The sequence below is a fragment of the Etheostoma cragini genome, chromosome 4 (assembly GCF_013103735.1).
Source record: "Etheostoma cragini isolate CJK2018 chromosome 4, CSU_Ecrag_1.0, whole genome shotgun sequence".
Lineage (NCBI taxonomy): Eukaryota > Metazoa > Chordata > Actinopteri > Perciformes > Percidae > Etheostoma > Etheostoma cragini.
In genome coordinates, this window is record NC_048410.1 from 25,391,223 (window position 1) to 25,400,946 (window position 9,724).

Consider the following 9,724-nt stretch of genomic DNA (forward strand, 5'->3'; position numbering starts at 1 on the left):
TCGCATTCAGCCCTGTCATGCCTAAAGGCGTTCCCATAGTGTCGTAACCGACGCAGTGTCTCGTTCCCCTATCTCGGGAAACAAGGGTTACATACGTAACCCGAGACGTTTCTTTCAAACAAATTGACCAAAAAAGTAACTTGGATGGTTCCCAACAACGGTTCTCACAAGTTGAAGAAATAATCCCAAAAAAGTATAAAAAAGAGAGAAAAATGTCAATAAAAGTGACTACAACGTGAACAAATGTCAAATTAAGTGACATGGGAAAAAGTAGCAAAAATGTCAAAAAGTGATAAATGTAAAAAAAAATATTTAAGAATTTTGGGGAAAACCAACGAAAATTTTAAAAGGCTCAAAAAAGTGACAAAATCATTGAAGGAAAGCCACAAAAGGGTAAAAAAAAGACAACCAAAAGGTTGATTAAAGGTTTTTCATTTTAAATTTTGACTCAGAAAAACAATAATTTTGAGGTTGGCGGGTAGACAACACGAGTGTTAATCAATTTCAGTGCTTGACGTCAGAGTTTGCTAACGTGTCTGACAGAGACAGAGGACTGATAAATAACTACAGGTTCAAAGAAACAGCTTTAATATGCTATGCACCTGTGACCCAGTCAAAGGAAGTTTTTGTTTTTATCCATGTTTTGCTTACATGTCTTTATCATTTTGTTTGATTCTGGTAGTCCATTAAGGGACTTTCGTAGTTTTTTCACATGTTCAACATTTTGCATTTTTCCTCTGTTATAATAATAAGTACATATAGTCATTGTTATCCAGTGAAATAACTGAGCCCCTCCCCTTATGTTCCGATCCTAGAATCGCCCATGTGTTAAACCATCCAAATCTTTTTTTTAAGATTATTTTTGGAACATTTCAGACCTAAAACCGATGACGACATGAAAGGGGAACATGAAATGCAGAAAAGGGCCCCAGGCCAGAGTTGAACCCGCAGCGACTGCGTCGAGGAGTAAACCTCTACAAATGTGCGCTTAGTCTATCAACTGAGCTAACCCAGCCACCAAAACTTAACATTTAAATCTTGTAGCTTGCTTGCTCGAAATTTGTTGTTGTTTCCCAAAACGAACAGTTTTGCAAGGCGAGAGACAATTTCCACAGCGATTAGCAAGGAAATGAACTACCCTCGATCTAGACTTGTGTATGCATGGTGGGAAAAAAATTACTTACATGCAACTACATGTATACACATTTACATCCCACCGTTTCAACAATGACATCAAGGAAATAATAAATATCCCCGGGCTTACTTAACATTCCTGACATGACTCTCTCAAAGTCCTAAACTAATAGCCAAGTGCCATCAGAAATCAAAAGTGAGAGTTTCTTTGGTGTCATTGACTCCTGCTCTGCAACTAAAAAAGTATTGACCCCGCTCAGCTCTGCCATGTAAGAAGAATACAAAAAAAAAACATGGCAGTCTCAAACAACCACTCAGTTCTTCGGAGTATTTCAAGGGAACTTCACATTTCAATTCCGTGACCTTTTTGCTGGAGCAGTCACAGATTGGATCCGTTCCTGGGAGAGATTGCTTCCTGAATGGAAATGGGTGACCATGTCAGAGCAGAGACTTTGTTCCCCCTCTGTTCTCATGGAAAGGAGTTCGGTTTGCTCTCAACACTCAACTTTCTCAACTTCAAATTCACACTCTTACTGCCTAAAAAAATGCATTTTTAGGGGTAACTTAATGCTGCCTGTATGATTCTTTTCCCCCTTACATTACATTATGTTGAGGAAATTACACATACAGTAAATGTTTTAGTTGTGCAACAGAAAACTCTGTCCAAAGATTGGACAGATAGTCTAGCTAGCTGTCTGGATTAACCCTGCAGAGATCTGAGGAGCAGTTAACCATAGTCCTCAGAAATCCACCAGAGGTTAGAAAACCAACACAGAGACAGAGGACGGGGACAGACATCCGGCGGAAGTTCTGGCAATACCGGAGCTATCCTGGAAATGAAACGTTGTCGATATAGACTACGTATATAGTATGAATTATTTTCATTATTGTTGGTTACAAATACATCACCATGTTGTCCTTATAAACATTTCCATTTCATTTTCACTCAACTTAGACATGTGTACCGGGGAAAAGTAAATCCAGAAAGGTACATTTTTTTAATGAACAAACAGGTGGCAAGCAATAAGACAAAAGACAAAACAATCCAATGAACATAAATTATGCATATCATCTGGGCACACACACACACGCACACGCACACACACATACACACCACAGCCTCAGCTCCAACTTCAGCGCAGAATGACAACAAAAACATCCAAAGAATAACTGTATACCTTTCAACGGGGCACATACACCATATGGGACCATCACACGCAGGTCCACAGCATTCCCTTTCTGTTGTCTTCAAGTCCGAGTGGCTGTCTGACATGGAGCAACACTGCCCCCTTCTGGAAACTGGTCCTCTCTAACACATTGGAAAAGAAATGGGCTCATCAAAAACATCACCCCTGTATAAAGTACTCTAAAGAAATACTTGAGTAAAAGTACAATTATCTTACCAGAAAATGACTTTGATAGAAGTTAAAGTCACCTGTTAAAATATTACTTGAGTAAAGGTCTTACAGTGTCTGATACTCAAACGGTTTCAAACATTTGTGGGTGGGGGGTCATCGCCTGTTACCTTGACGGCAGAGCAGGTGTTTCCATGATGCTATCCATTATTATGCTTCCTCCTCATCTTCTTTAGTTTTAGCATTTGGCAACAAAATTAGCATTTTATCACCAACTGGAATGGAGCGTGCATTAACTTGCAATCTAGGGGCATTGATATGCCAAACTGCATTTTTACTGTCTAACACTTTCCTTCTGATGTTATTTTGTAGTAACGAGTAACAAAGATGGTTTGTGGAAATGTAAAAGCAAATGTTTCCAGAAATATAAATAGAATTGTACAGATACGTAAAAAATGTATACTTAAGTATGGCACGGAAGCTTTTGAACTTTGTTACATTTCAACACTGAAAAATATAATGTACTACAGTTTGGATTACATTGTGATTATGGGCCATGTTGGTTTCAGACAAGCAGCCTGTCACACACGTCATACCCAGGTAGAATAGTGAGTCAATAAGCGTGTTGCTCATACTATGTATTTTTGACAAGTACATCCACCAGATTTAGTTTTTGATTTTTGTACTATGATTATTTTACTACAACATTGATTTGTCACAACTAAATTGATGATGATTAACACATAAACTGTTAAGATTGTGTATAGGCAATTCACAGAACCCGGTTAGAGTTAGAGTAGGATACCCCGTAGTTAAAAAAAAAGTGTGACATGATGTGACCCCTTGTTCAATATTGAATAGAAAACCATGATCTCTCCATAACCTGAACCAAATGTGTGTGATTTCAACCTAACCACTTGAAGGATTTTGAGAACGTCGGTCTCCATTGTCATTGCTCTACTGTCTCTGTGCTCAACCACTCCAACCACATACTTAGGACTAATACCTTTTTACTTTGTGGACAATTATTATTTGTCAGTGAACATAATCTTGACTGCAATTATTTTTTATGGGAAAACACAACATATTAGACAAAATCATTACATACTGGAAGATGTAGGGTTGCAATGACAAATCTACAAAGAATCTAATGGATATATGAATTAAGTCATATATTGGCCATAGTGTGTGTGTGCGTGCGTGCGTGCGTGCGTACGTGCAAGCGTGCGTGCGTGCGTGTGCACATACCCAACCCCCAAACAAGGCAGATGGCCACCGGCCAGGTTTCTGCCTCCTAAAAGGAAGCCTTTCTTCGCCGCTGTCACACCAAATGTTTGCTCTTGGGGGGATTAATTGGTTCTCTGTACCTTATTGGTCTAGACCTACTCCATCTGTAAAGTGTCCTGAGATAACTTATGTTATGATTTGACACTAGATTTAAAATTGAATTGAATTCATGTTAATTGGAGACTCTTGAGGTGGCTGCAGGTTTTTAGCATTTCTGGCCAATGTGATCAGCTGTTCTGCTGAGGCAGATGGGAAATCTGAGAGAATAAAAATAATTTTTAATGCTTTGAGAGCCTTTTTTGGACATGCTGGGATTTATTGGAGAGGAAGAGCAGTTGTTGTTGTTAGAGAGGCTAACAGACCCACTCAGAGCCCTTTTCATTGTTTTTAGCTAGCTTAGATAAAAGAATTGAGTTTTATTTTCAATCCATAAAGAAGTGAAGCCAGCATTGTTTTTCTCAAAATTAATTGTGCGCTTGCTTAGTTGTATTCATAGTTAATTGATATCCATTATACAACATTGTCCAGACCGCTCTTAATTCCAAACTAAGTTCATTGGGTACCCAGGAAGCCAAATGTGAAGGAGAACGGATGAACACTCACACACACGCACACACACACACACACACACACACACAAGTAGGGATTTTAACCCTTTTAGGATTAGACCTTAAGAGGAGACTAAGAATGTGGCACGGAAACAGTGCCTTGCACCCCCCACTCGCTTAATCAGTAATTTCAATGGATAACATTGAATATATGTATTTATTATTACAAAAGAGGATACATGTAAAATATGGACTAAACAATATCTGAATAAAAAAAAAAGTTCCCTTGACTGGGTTACAGGTGTATAGCATATTAAACCTGTTTCTTTGAACCTGTAGTTTTTTGTCCTCTGTCTCTAACAGACACTCACGCTTCAAACACTTTTTTTTTATTGTTATAATTTTAATGGGGGCTGAGATGAAATGTAGGCTTGAGCCCCCCTAAAAAACTGAAATCGCCACACAAACACACACACACACAAACACAGCCTCAGCTCCAACAGCAGTGCAGGACAACAACACAAACATCCGAAGACCAACTTTACATTTACTTCTTGTACAACAGACATCTACGAGCCCCAAGGCCACAATTTCCGGTGCTTTTAAATCCAAAGACTGATTGTAGGCCTACTCTTCCCCAGGCCATAACTTGTATCCTGGGAAGTTTTTTTTCTACAACATTGACACTATGATTTCAGACCCGTGAGAATCAATTCATGTTTTACAATTGATTTCAAGTTCGTACTTTTACTTTAAAGACTGTTCATGTTCTTGCTGCTCTGATCTACACAGAGGCGTGGCTTCAAACGAGAGGGTCAAGGGGGGAAGAGTGTTTGCATTCAGGGCCCTGAGCAATCTCTAGCTAAGTGGCTCTCAAGGTTATTGTTAGCGACCCCCCCCCCCCCCCCCCCCCCCCCCCCCCCCCCCCCCCCCCTTGATGACGAGAGAAGGATTGCACACTGGCGAAAGAGCTGTTTCTATGCGCCTTTCCTGCTGAATTTGAGTGATAATTGTTGACGCTTTTGATTAATGTGCGTGTTTTCGTTGAGATGTGTCTGATAAAAAAAACCACCCAAGAAAAAAATCTAAGAAAAAAAATAGAAATAGCATACGCTTACTGGAGGGCTTATCCTGATTTAATTTTTTTTTTAATTTGAAGGGAATTATGTTTTTATTTATTAGATATTTATTTATTTTTTGTAATTTAATTTATTTTACTTAACTACAATTGTTTTCATCTCTTCTAATCCGCTCTAATCATACACACAAAATGCTTGTAATTTTTTTTATTTTCATTTGCTGCAAGTTACGTTTATTTATAACTTGGGTTTTCGAAAAAGTGTTATAGAAATAATAATAAATATTATTGCTATTATTACTGTATGAAATGAAAAAATAAATTGATTTGAAAGTTAATGTATATGTATGGGACAGGCCTAAAATAAAATATGGCTTGCTTGGCCCTTTATGGAATAACAATAATGTTGCCGACATCTTCATTATGGGGTGCCACAACCCCTCTGTGTAATACACAGTTTATATATTATGGCTACAAGAAGTCATCTTGTCTCCATGCAAAGGAGGGCAGACAACCAGATGTTGCATTTCCTCTGGACAGTAAGTAATTGAGAGTAGAAATCTTCAAGTCCAGAGGGGTGCAAACTCAAGCAGGACTATCCTCGGACACACACACACACGCACACAATGACAAGCCTGACATATGTCCTGTCTCATATCAGCACTTACCATCTTAATAACCCAACGCTTCCTATTTTCCCGGTGACACCGTTGGCCGTTATCTTTCAGTATGTGTGTGTCTGCCGAGTGCAGGCAGTCTCTGGGATGAATGCTATCTGATGGAACCAATCTGCCGCTATCTCTCCTTCTGATGTTGCTATCAGCATCAAATAATATGAAGCTATAGATAATGACAGTGTTGGAATGATGATGTATAGTGTCGCTTTTCAGGGTTGAGCATGACACCACTGCAATGGGATTGTTTTTGCAGTCCATTACCGTGGCGATATTTGTTGCTCACTGTATCACCACTGTTAAGGAATCAGATATTACATTCAACTTTCCTTCCAGCTAATGCGTTTAAACTTCACCATGCCCTGGTCCCTGTCAAGAAGAAATTGGTATAATTTGTCCACAGCGCACTGGGAAGTTGTTAACTGAGTGCCAGCGAAATAATGGACGAAAACAGAGCTGTAAAAGACAGACAGGGAGGCAACAGCAACGAGGGTCTGTGTCTGAAGCAACGCTGTCCTCTGCAGCAGGGATGTCAAACTCTACTTCACAGGGCCACACTGGAAGATAGGAGTCATAACAAGGACCAGACATGAAGCTTTATTGACATGCTTTTATTTAAGAGAAAAAGTCAAATAAGGATTCACCAGGCTACTGAACAAGACCAAATGTAACCGTGCAACGGTGTCGTACTGCTCCTGATTATGTACATAGAAATTCACAGGCTACCAGTGGACATCACATACAAATACACGTTATGTTTAGTGGAAGTTATGTTAACTTAAATGTTAATTACATGGTAGGCAGGCTGTCACGAGCAGACCGCGCACCTGACAACTGTATGAGACCATAACCAAGCCTAATGCATGACTCTATGTAATCAAACGGATGTCTAGGTTCTCTGCAAGTTTGAGTTATCAACCGTTCCCAGAAGCACTTATATCTGGTAAGACATGTTGACATGTAAATTGGATCTGCCACACTGGGTCTGCCATAACCAACCGCTACCGTTAGGTCATGACGTCGGCTTTGTAAAAAAACAGGAACTGAACATTTCAGACCAAAACAACTGCATCCTACTCATGCGCCCAGGCGCTACCAAACTAAAAAAGATTAAGATATTACCACACAAACACAGATGAACAGACATTACAGGCTTTCATCGCTAGCGTTTGCCTCAGCTCCTTCACCACTAACGGACCAAGCTGGAAAATCAAATTTTGGCCAGAGAAAACCTAAGAATGTGGTGCAAGCCCAGATGTTGTACTAAAGGAAAATGAAATTGAGCTGAAATACGTAGGAGGTTGGAGCCAGGAGAGAGCAAAAGGACATGATAAAAAAAAATTAAAAAAAAGATTAGGGCTGACCGTGGAGTGAGTGAACAAGGCAAAACATCTTTATTCAGCTTCCTAACAAGTTCACACAAATGGGACAAACTGCAAGCTGAACGCTAAAGCGTAACTTCCACTTGGTACAGTTTGTGTCTTCCCCACTTTCAAAATATGTTTATTTTATTGGATCGGCCTCTATTTTAAACAATAAGGAAAGTTGGACATCTTTTTCTTATGCACAGTTTAGTGCTAATTTTTCTGGGAGAATGTCCACCCTCCCAAAACTTTAAAAAAGGGATTTTTAAGAAGCTGACAGGAAGCTTGATATGTGCAAAAACTTTGGTATGTACAGTTCCTGAAAATACCATTACATTTGGATTTTGATCACTATTTACACATGTATGTGCACCCACAGCAGTAGGCACCCTAAGTAATATCTTACCTATTGTTCTACACATTAGGAATGGCCACCCCCTGCTGAACGGACATAACCAGGAAAACCTGTATGTACTTTCCTTGATGAAGCTGGTGAGCAGCTGAAATCACAGGCAGGACCACAGAAAACAATATGCACCCTTTACCCCACTAAACAGGCCAGTATGTTCATGATAAAGTAGCAAATAAACTACAACATTACACTGAAAGCAGACACAAAACATGGTTAATTGTTGGAACAGAGGCTAGTGAAAAGGGAAAAAGGCAGCCTTTTTACAGGGAATTTATCATTACAATCAACCTTATTAGCTTCTGGATTTTGTATCATCATAGTCTCTAAAGTTATGTAGAAATGCAGGAAACGGGATTTGGTTTTGGTCACCTCCATCCCCCAAAGCTTGTCAAGCCAAAGTTAAACCCTTGGCTCTGGGAGTTCTTTACAAACAAAAGTGGCATAGAACAATACTAAAATAGATATTTAACAATAGTATTATTATTAATATTATATTAAGATTGAAAATATTTAAAAGACAACAGACAATCAATATAATTGTTACAATGACATAAATCAGAAGACAAAAAGTAAATAATGACTGACACTTTTTTTTTTAAATAATGTCGCTGTAGGAGTTAATTATGTCCAGAAGATGTCGCTAACGCAACACTAAGGATGCCAGCTGCTGCTAAACCTCGAAGAAGAGGAGGAGTAAAAAGAAGAAGAAGAACACGACGACGAAGAAGAAGACGCCATCCACAGGATCCGTCGCCCGAAGCGTTCCGACTTCCCTTTCTTTCTTTAACTGTCTATGCTTTTTTCCTGTTCATTTAACTGTCTATGTTCCTGTTCTCCGGTTAGCTGTCCCTTCAAAATGTCTACACTCCACTTACTGAGAACGTACGTCAACCAGCGCCTGACTGTGGCTGTTGAAGATATAATCGAGATGTTTGAAAGAACCATTACCGAGTACGAGGAGGAAATGCATCGCCAGCGCAGGCTGCTGGGAGCTGAGAAGTCCTGCGGCGTCGAGAGAACGTTCCGCAACCAATCAGGTTTGTCCTTTTAGTTGGCTATAACGCCAAATATAGCGAGCTAGCTAGCTATATCTGAAGTTATAGCTAACGTCAGATATATTTAATCTATCTCGCTTATAAACTCGCTCAGTAAGCAGCAGGGACATGTTAACTGTTTCAGTTGCTGTATAAAAAAGTGTCCAACGTTAACGTTACTAACGTTACAGGTGTGTGCCCCCCTTTCCCCTCTCCATCACTGTTGACGTTTGCTAGCTCGCTAAACAAGTTGGTTCTGTTGAGTTATAAAAAGTTAAACAATTTATTTCTGTTTATGTACTCTGCAGCCAGATTGATTCAGAACTGATGCCAAATAAGCATATGGAATATTCCACTGCTTCACACCAACCCAAACTTCTAAAATTTGTTTATAAGGTCAAGTCTGCCATTTAACATATAGAAAGAATCCTGCTTAAATTTCTGTCTCCAACCCCCTGGGGCCTGTTGCACGAAACCAGGATAAGGGATCAAGCTGGGATATTCAAGTTATCCTGGATGAATTGGTTGCACGAAACCTGGTTGAATTAAACCCAGCCAAGTAACCATGGATATTTATTCTTTGCGGCTAGCCTGGTCCAGAGCAGGCTAACAGCCAGGCTAAAATTAATCCTGGAGTCTTATGTGTCAAATCAGTTGCCGCTCTATCCGAATTAAACGTGTTTAACAGTTATTCTGTTGTCTTCTGAATGTGTTCTGCTTTATTGTTATTAACATGCATTTCTTGTCACTATTGTTGTCACGAGTTTGATTTAAACCTACTATAGCAGTTGTTTAGATGGTTAGAAATGGTTGCACTAGCACCCAGTAGCGGAGTGAC

General features: G+C 39.5%; 1 protein-coding gene and 1 long non-coding RNA gene across 3 annotated transcripts in view; both read left to right on the forward strand.

Moving 5' to 3' along the window:
- LOC117943204 overlaps nt 1-9,724 on the forward strand; it is a 22,964-nt gene that overhangs the window by 3,968 nt on the left and 9,272 nt on the right. Inside the window, exon 2 of one of the 2 annotated variants that reach the window (XR_004656316.1) lies at nt 3,302-3,312. This is a non-coding gene — a long non-coding RNA (uncharacterized LOC117943204). Of the gene's footprint in view, nt 1-3,301; nt 3,313-8,006; nt 8,018-9,724 lie in introns of those variants that run through there. The other variant, XR_004656317.1, reaches the window with a different exon arrangement.
- The window catches only part of LOC117943181 (gastrula zinc finger protein XlCGF57.1-like), a 7,157-nt gene continuing 6,009 nt past the window's right edge, over nt 8,577-9,724 (forward strand). Inside the window, exon 1 of the mRNA XM_034869165.1 lies at nt 8,577-8,889. Within this exon, the coding sequence (XP_034725056.1) occupies nt 8,646-8,889 (244 nt within the window). The 5' untranslated portion in view covers nt 8,577-8,645. The remainder of the gene's footprint in view (nt 8,890-9,724) is intronic.